At 43.7% G+C, this 16,317-nt stretch overlaps 1 protein-coding gene across 3 annotated transcripts; it reads right to left on the bottom strand.

Moving 5' to 3' along the window:
- Nucleotides 1-5,303: 5,303 nt before the first annotated feature.
- MAGEA10 (MAGE family member A10) lies at nucleotides 5,304-10,166 on the bottom strand. 3 transcript variants are annotated; one of them, XM_043459204.1, is made up of 4 exons: nucleotides 9,960-10,166; nucleotides 8,386-8,493; nucleotides 7,265-7,357; nucleotides 5,304-6,973 (listed from the first exon to the last, which is right to left on the bottom strand). In XM_043459204.1, the coding sequence occupies exon 4, from the start codon at nucleotides 6,908-6,910 to the stop codon at nucleotides 5,777-5,779; it is 1,134 nt and encodes a 377-aa protein (XP_043315139.1). In that variant the 5' UTR covers nucleotides 6,911-6,973; nucleotides 7,265-7,357; nucleotides 8,386-8,493; nucleotides 9,960-10,166; the 3' UTR covers nucleotides 5,304-5,776. The 3 variants fall into 3 exon arrangements, with proteins under 3 accessions (XP_043315139.1, XP_043315137.1, XP_043315140.1); XM_043459202.1 differs by lacking the exon at nucleotides 8,386-8,493; XM_043459205.1 differs by lacking the exons at nucleotides 8,386-8,493; nucleotides 9,960-10,166 and adding an exon at nucleotides 9,216-9,400.
- Nucleotides 10,167-16,317: the final 6,151 nt, after the last annotated feature.

Here is a 16,317-nt window from a genome sequence, read left to right as displayed (position 1 = left end):
TGGAAGAACACTGTTGGGGTTTTGTATTTGACTCTTTTGAGATCCAGTGGGTATGCTGATTGCTTTCATTTTTGTACCAGAGGCCCTAGCACAATGACCAGATGAGCCCATATACACCAGGCACTTAAATTGCCCTCATTACTTAAATGTGAACGCGATGAGACTGAAGGGTCTGCTGTGAACTCCAGACTCATATTTCTCTTCTCTTCTTATTGAATAAGAAACTCTTTCAGAAACCACTTCCCAGGGCTTCCTTGTTCAAATTCCACTCTTCTGGCAGCTACACACTCCCTCCCCCGGCTCATAGGTATTCCTGGCCTGTTTCAGCTGTCTGCCCCTAGTCACCAACCCCGCTCATTCAGATGGCCCCGACCTCAAAGGAGGGTTGCTCTATCCCCAGGGGAAAAGGCCCCAGCCTCCAGCCGGCATCATGACCACTGCCAGCCCAGCCCTGAAACACTGGCAAGGGTGCACTGGACCACGTGTGTAGTCAAGAGATGAAGCTCTCCTGAATGAGGCACAGAACCAGGTGTATGCTTCCTGGCAGAGGTGGGGGACTCTAAGGGCAGGGTGGGCTGTTTGGCATGCCCCTGGTCCAGCCACCCAATAGACCTGACTATTCAGACCACCTACAACTTCCAGCTGTGGAGGAGGGTCTAGAGATTTTCCCAGTCTATTTTCACAGTCTATTCCTTGTTCTGTACCCTTTCCTCTCCCCAATTTCTCTCCTTTGGGGTCCTGTGCCCCTTACACCGAACTCTGGATTCAGGGTCCTGACTGTCAGCCTGCCTGGGGCTCTCTGGACTTGGCTTTGCACTTGTCTCTCGAGTGTACTCTGGCAATAGCTGTCCCCAGGATGCTCTCAATGCCCCTCGCAGGCTGGGGATGTCCCCTCTGGTCTCCTTCCCTAGCTCCTGACTGAATCCTTGCTCCTCATTGAGAAGGGGACCAGGAGGCTCTCCATGTTGGCATTTCATTAGAATCATGCTCAGAGGAATCCTGTCACTTTGGACATCACTGTATCAATCCAGTTTTACAGGGGTGAGGAATTAAATAAATGCTTTGTTCAACCTAATTAGGAAGACCCAGAGGAATAGGGTGGAGAGGGAGGTGGGGGGGGATCGGGATGGGGAATACATGTAAATCCATGGCTGATTCATGTCAATGTATGATAAAAACCACTACAATATTGTAAAGTAATTAGCCTCCAACTAATGAAAATAAATGAAAAAAATAAATAAATTAAAAAAAAAAGAAACAAAATACATGTGTGCTCAGTCATGTCCGACTCTTTGTAACCCACCAGGCTCCTCTGTCCATGGGATTTTCCAGGCAAGAATACTGGAGTGGGTTGTCATTTCCTACTCCAAATTATAAAATGGGGGAGACACAAATTAAAACAACATTGAGACAATATTTTATCCATAATTTTGACCAAAGTTTAAAAGAATGATAAAATATTTTTGAGAGTGAAGGATATTCACATAAAATAGTTTTTGAGAATATGAATGGTACAGCTTTTTAGAATAAAATTCCAGCAATATTTATGAAAATGTGAAATATTTATACCCTTTCCACTTTAACCAAAAAATCATATTAATATATTAGATGTGGTTACCTCTGGATAAGGAGCTGAAATTTGGAGGAAGTTTATAAACAGAGCAATTATCTATTTTTACAAGTTTTTTGCAATAAGAGTAAGTACACTATATGCACTAATAATACCTTTGTAATTAAAATATTTAAATACACCTACCTATGTATTTGTCAGTTGAAGTAACTTCAAGCTGATGCAACAAACAAAAACTGTAATTTAAATGGCTTAACATAAGAAAAGTTTATTTTTGTTCATATAAATTCTGTTGCATTGGGCAGGAGACCTCTGCTCTCAGATAACCCAGGGATCCATGATACTTCGAGACTATAGTTCCACCAACTCAACAGGGAGATGCCAGGTTTGCTGTTGAATGAAATAGAAAGCATGGAAATGCCATGCTGGCTCTCAAATGCCTGGATGTGATGACACTTCTACTCATATTTCAGGGACAATGGGTAGTGATATGATCATTCCTAACTACAGGCGGATTGTACTTGTAGTAAAACAACTACAATGTTGTACTTCACTTACTACAATACAATGTGTTGTAGTAAATACATTGTAGTAATACATTGTGAAGGAAAGGAAGACAAAATATGGATAAGACCATGTGGTCTCTCTCATACACTGTTACATAGTAGATGCTGAACAAAAAGCAATTATTATAATTTGCTATGACAACAACCTTCACTTCTTGGAGAATTTCCTTTTTTATTGAAGTATAGTTGATTTACCATGTTGTGTTAGGTTTTGGTATACAGTGAACTGATTCAGATATCTATCTATATATATATTTCATATTGTTTTCCTTTATGGTTTTATTATAGGATGTTTTTTAATTGGGCTATAGTCGCTTTACAATGTTTTGTTAGTTTCTGCTGGAAAAATGAGTAAATCAGCTGCATGTTTACATATATCCCTTCCCTCTTGGATCTCTCTCTCACTGCCCTCCCCACAATCACACCCATCTCGGTCACCACAGAGCATTGAGCTGGTTTCAAATACTCTTAACTTCAGGGTTTTATCCAAAGAACTGGTAGATTATGTGCCAAGTTAGACTCTACACATAAACTCATTTAGAAAGAAAAGAGTTTGTTGAAGATACCTGTGGAGGGGGGGAGAGGTAATGACCAATGTCTAACATCACTATCCAATGTAAACACAAGGGCACTGTAAGTGGGCAGTGGGTTGAGATAGCCTGGGGACTTCTGCAGGGAGTTGAAATGCTTTATGTCAGAGGGAGGGCAAGAGATTAAGGCTGTTCCATTTGGAGTGGGCACAGATTTCAGAAGAGGCAGCAGTGATGAGCTGGTAAGCTGGCCGGTTCCAGAGTTGGACTGGAGGGTACATAGGGGAAGACCAGGGGATGGGTGCTATCATGTGGGAAGGTGCTGGGACTAGCCAGACTTCTGGCAGCTCAGCTCTCAGGGGACCCTGACAGGCAGGAGGACTCTATGTTAATAAAGCCCACAAACAATACCCGAACCTTGTCTGCTTCACTTTGTCGCCTTCTTTCTTTAAGCCTGCTTTCAGTGTCTTGGGCATGTGGTCCTCCTTTTGGTCACCTTAGAGACTTTATGGAGTACTGAGAAAAGAAATGATTTAGAGGCAGAAGGTTGGTATCAGGCTGAGGTTGAGTGGGAAAAGCCTAGGTTCCCAATGAATTTAGGCCAGAGATCTAGTCCCTGCCCTGTCACTTATTAACCATGTTACCATGGTAGATTACCAAGTCCTATGGCCTCAGGTTTTTCATCTGTGAAGCAAGTGGGCTTGATGAGACCTGTCTTGTAGGGTGGCTGAGATGTAGGTAATGTAGGCAATGTAAAGCACCTTGCACAGTGCCTGGCTCAGTCTTTATTGATTAGCAGTTACAGTAACTCTGTTATCCACAGTTTTGCTTTCGGCAGTTTCAGCTACCTGAGATCAACCAGGGTCTGAAAATACTAAATAGACAATTCCAGAAATATACAATTCATTAAGTTTTAAATCACACCATCCCACTCTGTCCTGCCCTGAACATGAATCATCCTTTCCTTCAGCATATCCACCCTATATGTGCTACCTACCCATTAGTGTAGGAAAAAATGTAACATTATAGTGTTCAGTACTCTCCATGGTGTCAGAGACCTACAGGCGGTCTTGGAACATAATCACTGGCAGATAAGGGGGACTTCTGTGTTTCCATCATTAATTTGACCCCAGGCCCTTCTACCCTGTACTCTAGAAGTTGTTGTTGTTATCCAGTACATCTTGGTGAAATCTCAATAGGACACATAATACCATAATCAGTCAACCATGCTGCTGGCTTTGTAAATAGTGGTAGTAGTGTTAGTCGCTCAGTTGTGTCCGACTCTTGGCGATCCCAAGGACTGTAGCCTGCCAGGCTCCTCTGTCCATGGGATTCTCCAGGCAAGAATACTGGAGTGGACTGCCATTCCCTTCTCCAGAGGATCTTCCTGACCCAGGGATTGAACCCAGGTCTCCTGCGTTGCAGGCAAATTCTTTACCATTTGAGCTATAGGGGCTTTGTAAATAAAAATTCAGGAAATTTTCTTCTTAGAGGATATATTATTAAATTTAGATGGAGGGGAGTCTTCCGAAGCTGGATGCAACTCAAAGCTGCTAGAATTTTAACCAAAGACCAATTCAGTCCCTCCCTCTCAGCTGCATTTTCATCCGAACCACTATTTTCATTAATTCCTCCCCACTCAAAGTTATATATTGCTCAGAATTGGTCAAGTTACATTAAAGGTAATCTAATTAAAATGTCTTCTAATAATGTCATCTCTGGCTTTCCTAGGTCAGTGAAATGGGTGCTTGGACAGTGACTCCCCAGCATCATTCACAAGATACTTATCCTTATTTCTCAGGAAACCCTTGCAGACGATACTTATAAAACACCTAGGTCTTGTGTTCAGCTGAACTGGGACAAGAGTACAGGACAACTTCCTTACTTGCCCCAGGAAGTGATTTATCTCTGGTTTATCCATGATCCAAAAGGAAATGCCAAGAGCAGTTTTGTTATCCAGGTTTTCCTCTCATTCCTAAGACACACCCGGAGAAGGCAATGGCAACCCACTCCAGTACTCTTGCCTGGAAAACCCCATGGACAGAGGAGCCTGGTAGGCTGCAGTCCATGGGGTCGTGAAGAGTCGGACACAACTGAGTGACTTCACTTTCACGTTTTACTTTCATGCATTGGGGAAGGAAATGACAGCCCACTCCAGTGTTCTTGCCTGGAGAATCCCAGGGACTGGGGAGCCTGGTGGGCTCAGACTATAGGGTCGCACAGAGTCGGACACGACTGGAGCGACTTAGCAGCAGCAGCAAGACACACCAACTGCAGGTCTGAGGGCTGCCACCACCCAGGTTCATTACCATCACCTCCCACAGAAGGAACCCAGCTTCCCAAAGCCCCAAATCACCCTGGCTCAGGCATCGACACTCGAGGGCTCCTCCTGGAGCCCCACGACCCTGCCCCGTGTTTCCTTCTTTAGTGGGACTAGGGGACGTCTCTTCACCTTTCTTGTGTGACTGCAGCTGCTAGACCATCGCTCCAGGTGTGGGGGTGCCCTGCTTCTCCCAGTGTCCCCACTGCTAACACAGGGCCTTCCACAGAGCAGAGGCTCCATGAAGGTCTTTGGAATAAATGAGCCAGTGAGCAGAGATTTCATTTATTACTATTTTATTCTTCTACATCCTTGAATAAACTAAGAAAATTCAAGTACATATCTTAATGTTAAAGAATAGACTGAAAGTGAGAATTCAAAAGTAAACCACTTCATTTTTTTCTCCATTTTACTAAGTTCTTTCACATTTTCAAGGAAATTCTTATTCTAATGCCATTTTTTCTTATTACAGAGTACAAATAAAATGAAAGGTTTCCCAATTTGTCTTAACACAGCAAAATTCTTTCTACTAAACTGAAAGAAAAAAAAATGCTAAATGTGCCAATGTCATGCATAAACCTAGATTTTGAGAATAACAGACTTTCTAGTTGAGTAACAACATTTTAAAATGCCAAAAAATAAAAGAAGATCAAGTTTTAAGTCACCCCAGCGGAAGAGAAACACAAAAATGCTATTTACTATGATTCCCTTGCCCCCAGTCGGTCCCTCTACTAGTTAGATCATTGACTGCCCTCTTAAAAAACACAGAGTGAAGAATCTGCCTTGGACTTCACTCAGGACAGGATGGTGCACTGGAACTTTCACTGGCCACGGCACTAGTATCATCCGTGGTGGCAATTCCAGATTGGGCTCTCTCTTCCTGCTGTCTCAAAGCCTCCTCATACCACAGAGGGAAGGCTCTAGGGTCATTTCCACTGATCTTGGCCAAAAACTCCAGGAGAGTCATCTTGCAGATCTCCGAATGGGCCCGGGGACCCCACAGAAACTCATAGCGGGCAGGATCACTGTTGGGCACCTGTCGGTACTCAAAGTACTGCTCCTGCACCAACACTCTGGTAATAAGCTCCCTGGGCTCCCCATAGATAAAGTGATCTGTCCCATCATATACCCCCATCACATTCAGCACTTCCCACACCTTCTCCTCAGAGACACAGTCACCCTCCATAAAGATCATGCTCAGGATAACTATTAGAATACCGTTCTTGGGCATGGTCTGCCCATCGCTCATCATCCCATCGCAGGTGAGACCCAGGGTAGTGACCACGGCATAGGAGTCATTGCTGGGGTCCACTTCCTTCACATCCACGCCAAACGCCAGCTGCAGGCACTCCGAGGCTTCTCTGAAGATCTCAGGGAAGTGATCCTGGTAATCTTTGATGACGACACTCAGCATTTCCTCCTTTGTGGTCAGCTCCTTGGTTCGATACTTGAGGAGCAGAAATTCTACCAGATCAGCCACCCTGTCATCAATCACATTTCTGGGCAGGGACTCAGCATTTGGCAGAGCCTGAGAGGTGCTCAGACTCCCCTCTTTGGGGCTGCTGGGGCCATCCTCGGATTGGCTCATTGGAGAGGCAACAGCAGTGGGAGAGAGAAAGGAACTCGGAGGGCTCTGTGAAGGACCCTGGGGAGGATCCTGGGAAGGACCCTGGGAAGGATCCTGGGAGGGACCCTGGGGAGGATCCTGGGAGGGACCCAGGGGCCCAGGAATAACATTAAGATACTCCTCTGGGGAGCTCGAGATCAGCGGATAGCAAGAGGAAGAGGAGGAGGAGGAGGATAAGGGAAATGAGGAGGAGCAGGTGGAGGATGAGGACGTATCCTCTTCCACAACCGCAAGAACACTTTGGGCCTCACTGCCTTCCTCAAGCACACAGCGCCGTCGCTTTGGAGCATGAGACATGATGACTGGTTTCCAGCAACAGACAGGAGTGTGGGCAGAGGTGACAGATGGGGGACCACGGGCCTGGGGGAGAGAGAAGATGAGAGTGGCCTCAGCTGAGAAATGAACCCTGGGTGGTCTGACACAGGCCACGTACAGGTCTCCTCTCGAGGGGTGCTCTTGGACGGAACAGTGGCACTCCTCCTGGGTGGCTGTCTGCTGGCTACCCAAAGAAGGAAGGGCAGGGTCTCCCCAGGATGCAGTCAGCCCAACCCGAGGTTCCGGAGTTCACATAGTGGAGGGATTTGAGCCTTGTGGGTTCCCCTCTGTTCTAGAATGGGGGCCTCTGGTGCACACTCAGGGCACCCTCCTCACCTTGACTCCTGGTTCTGGCAGGACCTCCTCTGCTCTCTGACCTCAGGACACCGGCCTCAGACCTCAGTCTTTACCTCCTGGTTCCTGGAGCTCCTGTGACAGAAATGGAGGGGACACCTCGGGGGTAGACTGTGGCACAGCCCTGGGCCTTCTGTGATGGTTCGAAGGGTGGACTCTATGAGGTCTCCCCAGTTGTGCAGTGGGGGATCCCATCCGGGTTCCCTTGTAGTGCCCACTTTTCCCCTGGCATGGCCTGGACCTTCCCCTTTTGGGGCCTGCAGGGAAACTCAGAACAAGACCCGAGTCTGAACAGAAAGCGCTGAGGGGCCCCACATATGGCCGCACCTGCCCAGGGCCTCCCGCAGGTCCTAGGCTGGGGAGATGCTCGGTCTTCAGCTCCTCCTCACCTCCTGCCTGCCCTCCCAGCACTGACCACAGGGGAAGGAATCGGCTCAGTCCTCCCTTGGGGTCCGGGGAGTCCACCCTCGGTGGATCTGAAGCCTCTGCCCTCTGCCCAAACACCTCACCTCCCGAGACCCTAAGCCAGAGGTGAAGAAAATGCTCACCCTGCTCTAGGGCCTCCAAGAGCCCCCACAAGGGCCAGGATCCCTGCCTCCCTATTGGGGTATAACCACCTCAGTCCTTCCTCACATGGAACCTAGACTTCAGGCAGGACTGGGGATTGTCCCGTCTGCCATTTTCAGATCCCTCAGCTTTCACAAGGTCCCCCGTCTCTCTGAGACCCGGATGTCAGGAAATGCTGCATGTGGCCGTCCTGCCTGGTGACTACAGGGTCCCCTATGTTCTGGGGTCCAGCTCCCCTTAGTCCTCCCTCAGTGGTCTACACCCCCTAGGGTCATCCCAGGGCTGACAGCAGGGGCAGGAATCTGGGGTCCTCACCTTGACTCCCAGTAGGACCTGGGCTCTGTCCTCTCCCCACCTGAGGCCTGGCTCCTCACACCAGGTCCCCAGTCACTCTGAGACCCGGATGTCAGGTAGTCAGAAGGCCTACTGTGCCCTTCTCACCCTAGGGTCTCCCAGGGCCGACGCCATGGGCGGGGATCTGTGGGGTTCCGTCACTCCTCCCTCAGGGTCCCTTCAGTCCTCCCTCAGGACCTTACCTTGTCTCCAAGCAGGACCCGATATTCTCTCCTCGATCCAACTGAAGCCCCGCCTTTTATACCAGTTCCCAAGTCTCTCCGAGCCCCGGATGACAGGAAGTCCGCCTCCTGTACCAGGTCCCCAGTCTGAGATTGGATGTCAGGAAGCCCGCCCCCTGCACCAGGTCCTTAGTCTGAGACCCGGATGTCAGGAAGTCAGACCATGTCTGTTGGTCTCATCCTACTCCAGGGCTGCCCAGGGCCGACAATAGGAATGGGCTTCTCTCAGGTCTCCTCAACTGGACACCTCGCAGGACCTGGTATTCTCCCCTCTGCCCATCTGAGGTCCCACCCCGTATATCAGGTCCCCAGTCTCTCTGAGACCTGGATGACAGGAAATGCAGCATGTGTTCATCCACCTTATGTGTTCCCTGAGCCCACTTTGTTCTGGGGTCCAGGGTCCCCTCAGTCCTCCCTCGGGGGCTTCAGCTTGACTATCAGCAGAACCTAAGATTCTCCCCTCTGCCCATCTGAGGCCCCAGTCTCTCTGAGACTCAGATGTGAAAGTCCAGACTTGCTGCCAAGGTGCCTATCCCCCCACCAGGGGCCTCCCAGGGCCAGGAATCTGGGGGGAATCCCCTCTGTTTGGGGTCCAGAGTCCCATCAGTCCTTGCTTAGGGTCCTCACCTTGACTCCCAGAAGGACATGGGATTCTCTTGTCTGCCCTGCTGAGCCCCCACCCCTTATACCAGGTCCCCAGTCTTTCTGAGACCTGGATGTCAGAAATGGATGATGCATGTGGTCATCCCACCCCAAGGTCCCTCAGGGTCTTCCTTCAGGTCCTTACTTACCTTCATGTCTGTCAAGGCCTGGGACTCCTCCATTTGCTGACTGAAGGATGCACACCCAAGACCAAACCAACCCTATTTCAGTATCCCAAGGCAAAGTGATGTAATACTAAGTCCAATCAGATGCCTGTGTTGACAGCACCAGATCTGTTGAGGGATCCCCTCTGTTCTGGAGTCTAATGTCTCATCAGTCCTCCCTCAGGGTCCTCACCTTGAATATTGACAGTTCCTGGGTCCTCTCCTCTGCTTATCTGAGTCCAGCCCTGCTAGCTCAATGTCTTTCCCTCCTTTAGACCATTTCACCCAGCAGAAGACAGAGGTCACCATATCAGGCAGGCTACAGCTTATTGGGGCCTTCCTACACTCATAGCAGGGGCAGGGTGGAGCTGACCTCTGTTCTGAGGTTCAAGGTGTCTCCAGTCCTCCCTCAGGGTCCTTGTTTTGACTCCTGGCAGGTTCTGGAACTCCTTTCTTTGCTGATCTGAAGACACATCACTCTATCCAAGCCTCACTTCCCTGAGACATTCATTTTCTACTTCCCCAGAAGGAAGTCAGAGGCTTCCACGTCTCTCTGACTTGGCGCCTATGGGGGCTGACTGCAGGGACAGGGTAAAGCTGGGACCCCTCTCTTCCGGTCTGGGAGATTCCTTCATTGCTCCTTCAATATCCTCACTTTGACTTGTGACAGGGCCTGAGACGCCTCCCTCTTGTGACCTGAGCCTGTCTCCTTCCAGCCAAGGCTCTCACCTCTCTGAAGACCCCCAGGGCAGATTGAGGAAGGCTCACAGTCTGACAGCTCTGCCAGGGATCTCCCACAGCTGTTATCAGGAGTAGAACTGGATTATCTGGACCTTCTGGGAGGATGCCCCCGGCTCAGTCCTCACTTCTGAGGTCCTGGATCCTTGATGAAATCCTGGCTGGGAGAGGCTCCTCACTGTCAGCTCCAAGCATTTGTCCAGCTGTGTCCCTCGCAGAGAATGATTCTGCAACACGAACTAGTGTCTAGATAGGGAGCTGCAGTGCCCATGAGCATGGGGGAGAGTCAGAGAAAAAGCAACCTTTTCAATGGAGACTCTTGACCAGCCAGCCAGATTTCAGAAACATTTTGTTCTAAAAGATTCATTTTCTGCACAGAAGAGGCTGAGCGCAGCATTTGGGGCGGTCCTGCTCATTTGAAATTATCTAACATTTCATAGCTCAGAGCACTGATTTTCATTTTCTTAACCCTCATTCCTAGCAAAAAATATATTATACATCTCTACCAAGTGTATGTTTAGAATCCATATAAAATTTCATGAAAGAATACCTACACTTATTGTGTGTGGATCACTTTAATAGCTCCTATTCTATAATATCTCCAATCCATTCTTTATCTTCTGTTAAAAATTATTTTGAGAAAAAAATTATTTTGGAAAGGCCAATCCTCAGTCTCTTGTCAAAAGTTCAGAAGTAACAGGAGTAGAAGCAATGACTTGCTAAAGTAATAATTAGTAGTAGTTTATTCTGCCCATGCCAAAAAGACAGTTTGTGAACACAGAGCATTCAAACCAAACATGGAATGAGGCTCAGGGGTATAGCGTTATAAAGCTGCTTATATTGGGGGAAGGCAGTGACTATTCTTCCCAGTGGTTGGTTATAATATTTGAATTTCTTAAATGATAGGGAATTGGTTAGTGATTACCTCATATCAATTTGGGGAAACAACTGAAGTTTTGCTGATGATTTCCAGAGGCATAAGCAAGGCATAATCAAGTTAGCCTTGTAATAAAACCTAAATTAAACTTTATTTGTATGACTAAATTGGTTTTGTCTGCTCAGGGAGTTTTTCAAGGCTAGTCTCTGTTTTTGATTGTAACACACTAAAATGGTTTCAGGTGGTCATTAGCACAGGCTTTGGGGTCCTACAACCTCAGTCATCTCACCTTTCCAGTTGTCCTGTTACTATCCCAGAGCTACTGGTATCTGTGGTTAGAGGGCCTGCCTCTGGTTTGTGCAATGAAATAGGTCAGAAATTTAAAATCTTCTCCTTACCCATCCTGCCATCTGCATCTCTGCAGCCTACAGCCCTTCCGCAACTTCCCCACTGCCCCCCACCCCGCCAAACACAAGAACCAGCTCCCCACAGTCATCAATCTTCCCTAGGGATTTCTCGTGTTTTGTTGTTTAGCTTTTGTTGTTGATTCCCCACCCCCCTCTCCTTTAATAGTTATTGAGAGTTGATTTGGGGAGTGGAAGTCAGTGGTCTGAATTTACAGGTATAAATCTATAAATAATTTAAGGAGAATTCATATCTTTGTAATAATGCTGTTCCTCATGAATGAATATGTGTTACTGCTTTATTTATTTGGGATTTTTAGCTGAATCTATCAGAAAGCTTTTATATTTGCCTCCATTAACATCTTGTACATGTCTGTTAGGATTCTTTTTAGGTAATTTTCTTGACTTTCTTGCCATTGTGAATGAGGTATTTCCTATTTCATGTTCTAATTAGTTATTGCTTTTAGATGGCAAGGTTCTTGATTTTGCTATAATGATTTTCCATATATATTTTCCTGAAATCTCTCAATCATTCAAATACTCCACATATTTTACAGATAATAATATTGTCACCTGGGACTTCCCTGGTGGTCCAGTGGCTAAGACTCCAAGCTCCCAACGCAGGGGGCCCAGGTTCATTCCCTGGTCAGGGATCTAGATCCCACATGCCGCAACTGAGAGGTCACATACAACAACTAAAACCTGGTACAGTCAAAGAAATAAATAAAATTAATATTTAAAAAAAAAATATTGTCACCAAATATTATCTTTCTTTTCAGTATTCATACCTCTTGTTTATTTCAATATTCACTGCTCTATGTGTCCCAGTGCAATTTTGAACAGTAGAGGAGAGAGCATTCATTTTTGTGTTGTCTGGCCCTGGCTTTAATAGAAATTCTAATATTTTACATATAAGTGTGTTTGCAATAGACTTCAGGAAATTGAAGTTCTGTTCTAATGTTAACTTACTCTTTTTAACCACAAAGTTGTGTTGAATTTCTTTCAAAGGCTTTTTAATATACCCATTGATGTGATCAAGTGTTTTTTTTTCTCCTTTAATTTGTACAGGGAATTATAATTGAAAGTATTTTTTAATGTTAAATCATATTTTTATTCCTCAGACACAGCCCATTTGTTCATTTAATTCACTGCTATGTTGAATATGCTATTAAATTATTTAGAATATTTGCTGCTATGAGTGAGTATGACTTAAAGTGTTCTTTTCATGGGATGTTCTCATCTGGTTTTTGAATTGAGGAGCAATAACCTGGCAAAATGAGTTGAATAATTGACCATTTTTGTATGCTTTGGAGGAGTTTACATAAGGTGATAATTTGTTTCTCCCTGACTATTTGGTAAAACTGGCTTCCAAAACTGCCTTGTTTTGAAACATGTGATGGTGGCTTGAGTTTTGAATACAGTTTCAGTTTGTATTGTTTGATTAAACTTTTAGGTGGTCAATTTCACTTAGGATTTCAATTTTAATGGCATGATATTTATAATAAATTTTTTATTACAGAATTTATCAAGCATACACACAATAAAGAGAATCTGTTTCTGTTTGTTATATAATATAATGAACCCAGTGTACCTGACACTCAGCATCAACACAATCTGGTTCCAGTAATACCTTCACCTTCTCCCATTTCTTGCTACTGGAATAATTTGAAGCATATTCAAAACATCATACTATTTTATTTCTAAATATTTCATGTTGTTCAGTCACCCAGTCATGTCCAACTGTTTGCAACCCCATGGACTGCAGCATGCCAGGCTTCCCTGTCCCTCACCATCTCCTAAAGTTTGCCCAAGTTCATGTCCATGTCAAATATTTCATGTCTTCCTAAAATATAGATGCTTTTATGATATGTAAATCTAATTCTTTTCAAAAATTTTAAATAAGTAATCTTCAAATGCCAGGAATTTTTCATGTTTGCCTGGCAGACATACTTTAAAAAAATTAGTTTCTTTGAATCAGTGTCCAAATAGGATCTAATCACTGCAATTGTTTTTTATGTCTCAAGTCTTTTTTAAATCTGTACTTTCTTCCCCTGTTACCTCTTTTTCCTTGCAATTAAATTTTTTGGGGAAAAAAAAAGAATTTGTGTTTTGTTTAGTTTCCAACAGTATGGCTTTTGTTGAATGTAACATTTGTGGTGTCCCTTAACATGTTCTTCAGAACTTACTGACACTACAAGACACGCCAGGCTCATTTTGTATATTTACTGCCTTATTTCTAGAATCAGTCATTTCTCCAAAGAGCGCTCGTTCTTTTTATTGTATGTAGACAAACATTTCTTCAGTGAACAAAGGGAGACAAAATTTTTCCTTGCCCAGTTATACGTTATTCTTTTCTTTTCTTATTTTACTATCTAGAACTTCCAGTACAGTGTTGAATAGGAGGCCTCAGAGGAGACATCCTTGCCTTTTTCCTGATCATAGGTGGCAAGCATTGAGGAAATTTCCTTCTATTCCTAGTTTATTGAGACTTTTTTTTTTTTATCATGCATCTGTGTTGGATTTTATCAAATGCTTTCTTTGTATCAGTTGATATGATAATATGATATTTTTTCTTTTGCTTGTTGATGTCATAAATTTCATTAATTGGTCTTTTAATATTAAGCCAGACTTGTGTACCTGGAATAAATCTCACTTGGCCATGGTGTATAGTTATTTTTATACATGTTGAATTTGATTTGCTTATATTTTATTGAAGATCATTAGATCTATGTTCATGAGAGTTATGGGTCTGTAGTTTTCCTTTCTTGTAATATCTTTTACTGGTTTTGGTGTTAGGGTAATGGTCTCACAGAATAAGTTAGGAGTATTCCTTCTGCTTTATTTTTTGGAAGACCCTGTGGAGGATTGTTTTTAATTCTTTTTTAGATGTTTGGTAGAACTCGCCAGTGAAACCATCTGGGCCTAGTGATTTCTCTTTTGAGGAATATTAATTACTGATTTAGTTTACTTAATAGATATAGATTTATTCAGATTACCTTTTTATCCTTGTGTGAATTTTTATAGATTATGTCATTGAAGATAATTTTATCTAGTGTATTAAATTTGTAGACATAGAGCTGTCATAATACTCCTTCATTTCCTTATATTGGTCATCTGTGTCATCTAATTTTTGTTTTGTAGCCTTGCTAGAAGATTATCAATTTGTTGATCTTTTCAAATAACTACTTTTGGTTTCACTGATTTTCTATATTGTTTTCCTGTTTTTAATTTCATTGATTTTTGCAGGAATTCTTATTTCTTTTCTTCTGCTTGTCTTCAACTTAATTTGCTCTTTTTTCTTTAGACTCAAGTTGTAATCTTAGGTTTTGATTTTAGAACTTATTTTTCTAATACAGTTAATGGTATAAATTTATCCCTAAGCACTGTTTTTCCTGTATTCCACAATTTTTTATTACCATTTGTATCTTATTTAAAATATTAAAACATTTATATTGGAGCTTATTCCCTGACCCAGAGAGATATGGATGTATATTGTTTAATTTACAGATTAAATTCTCTTTCTTCTCCTTCTTCTGATATTCCAGTTACTTAAATATTACACCTTCTGAAATTGTCCCACAGTACTTGGGTATTCTGTTTCATTTTGGGTTTGCATTCTTTTTTTTTTAATTTTCAAAATTTTTCATTTTAATTTTTTTCATTTAGAATTTAAATAAAATTTCAATTTAGGGAATTTCTGTTGACATTTTTAAACTTGCTGATTCTTTCCTCAGCTATGTGTAGTTTGCTGATGAGTTCGCCAAAAGCCTTCTTAGTTTACGTTAGTTTATGTTTTTTCTAGCATTTCCTTTGACTCTTTCTTAGAGTTCCCATATCACAGCTTACATCTGCTTACCTTGAATATTGTCTCCTATTTCAATTATAGCCCTTGACATATAAGTCATAATTATTTTAAATCCCTTGTCTGATACTTTCAACATCTTTGTCATATCTGAGTCTGTTTCTGAGGCTTGCTTTGTCTCTTCAGACTGTATTTTTTCTTGCCCTTTAGCATGCCATGTAATTTTTTTTTTTGTTGAAAAGCCAGACATGTTATATTAGACAATAGGAACTGAAGTAAATTGGCCTTTATAGTGTGAGGTTTTATGTCAGTCTGGCTAGTATTGGACCTTTTGGTGTCAGGGGTTTAAAATTCATCTACACCATTTCTTTCCCTCTTCTGTTGTTCTTGGGTTTCCCTAGGAACTGCAACTTAAATAGATTCTTGTCTTGCAGTTCTTTCAGTTATAATCTACTGTTGTTATAAAGGAGACATGTTGATGTAGAGGGAAGGAACAGGAAAAAGGCTTCTATAATATTATTGAGACAGGCCTGAGACCTGGGACCCTTTCCTGTGTTGCTGCAAAGCTTTCTGCAAAGCTTACACCTGGATATACTCTCCTTAAGCTACAAAATACAAAGAAATTTATGGGTATTAAAACAACTGTGTCCATGCACAGTTGGGGCAAATTCTGGACCACAAGATACAAAAAGACCAAACAAACCCAACTGCCATTTCTGAATAGCCTGAAGCAAAAACAGGGTCAGGAGCAAAAGCATGGTACCACACATGTCCCCTGCACTCAAAACCAGAAAGGGGAGGGCAAACCACCTAAGCCACCCCTATATCCACCTGGATTGGAGTTTCTTTAACACTGTGCTGGGATGGAACAGGAAGGAAGTGGGTCATGGTTCAAATACCATAGACTCTCACTGTTACCAAGTGTCAGCCCTCTGGTCTGACCCCTGGACACACCCCTACACTCACCACATATAAGGAACAAGCTTGCTCTGCTTCAGTGAGCAAGCAAGGGAACCTGTTACTTGTTTTTACTCCCCCTGCTTTAGCTGGAGCCCCAATAAAGCCTTGCTTAAATTTCTTGTCTGGCCTCTAGTCAATTTATATTGATTGGGGAAGGCCAAGAACCCTGGTCCATATAAAAATGAAGTCAGTTCCTTTAGGTAGTTTTCAGAGATCTCTGTTTTTATGGATTATATCTTCCTGGTCAAAATCTCTGAGCCATGGCTCTGGAGCTGGAAGCAGGGTGAGTGGAATTTTTTTTCTAAA

Source organism: Cervus canadensis, chromosome X (genome assembly GCF_019320065.1).
Source record: "Cervus canadensis isolate Bull #8, Minnesota chromosome X, ASM1932006v1, whole genome shotgun sequence".
Classification (NCBI taxonomy): Eukaryota; Metazoa; Chordata; class Mammalia; order Artiodactyla; family Cervidae; genus Cervus; species Cervus canadensis.
The sequence above is the reverse complement of the archived record's forward strand: the minus strand, read 5'-3'. Positions and strand labels throughout refer to the sequence as shown.

What these genes read in the sequence shown, in the direction of transcription:
- MAGEA10 (XM_043459204.1), bottom strand. Translation starts at nt 6,910, where the DNA reads ATGTCTCATGCTCCAAAGCGACGGCGCTGTGTGCTTGAGGAAGGCAGT.